At 66.5% G+C, this 227-nt stretch overlaps 1 protein-coding gene across 1 annotated transcript in view; it reads right to left on the bottom strand.

Annotated features, from left to right (window-relative positions):
• The window catches only part of WNT7B (wingless-type MMTV integration site family, member 7B), a gene marked incomplete at both ends in the record, with an annotated part of 24,066 nt that extends 23,841 nt beyond the window's left edge, over positions 1 to 225 (bottom strand). Inside the window, one exon of the mRNA XM_014533166.1 lies at positions 9 to 225. Coding sequence (XP_014388652.1) covers positions 9 to 225 — 217 coding nt within the window. The remainder of the gene's footprint in view (positions 1 to 8) is intronic.
• Positions 226 to 227: the final 2 nt, after the last annotated feature.

Here is a 227-nt window from a genome sequence, read left to right as displayed (position 1 = left end):
GCCCTTACCTACTCGGAGCTCCTGCCCGAAGACCGTCTTCTCCCCGAGGGCGGAGCAGTTCCAGCGCCCGAAGCGGAACTGGTACTGGCACTCGTTGATGCCCATCTGCGCCCCCTCCCCGATCACGATGATGGCATCGGGCCGGCTCTGGCAGATGGCGCGCTGCCGCGGGGCCAAACCGGGGATCTTGTTGCAGATGATGTTGGCTCCGAGGGCCACGACGGACG

The sequence above is a fragment of the Myotis brandtii genome, unplaced genomic scaffold, assembly GCF_000412655.1.
Source record: "Myotis brandtii unplaced genomic scaffold, ASM41265v1 scaffold952, whole genome shotgun sequence".
Lineage (NCBI taxonomy): Eukaryota > Metazoa > Chordata > Mammalia > Chiroptera > Vespertilionidae > Myotis > Myotis brandtii.
This window is presented reverse-complemented; position numbering and strand designations above follow the sequence as displayed.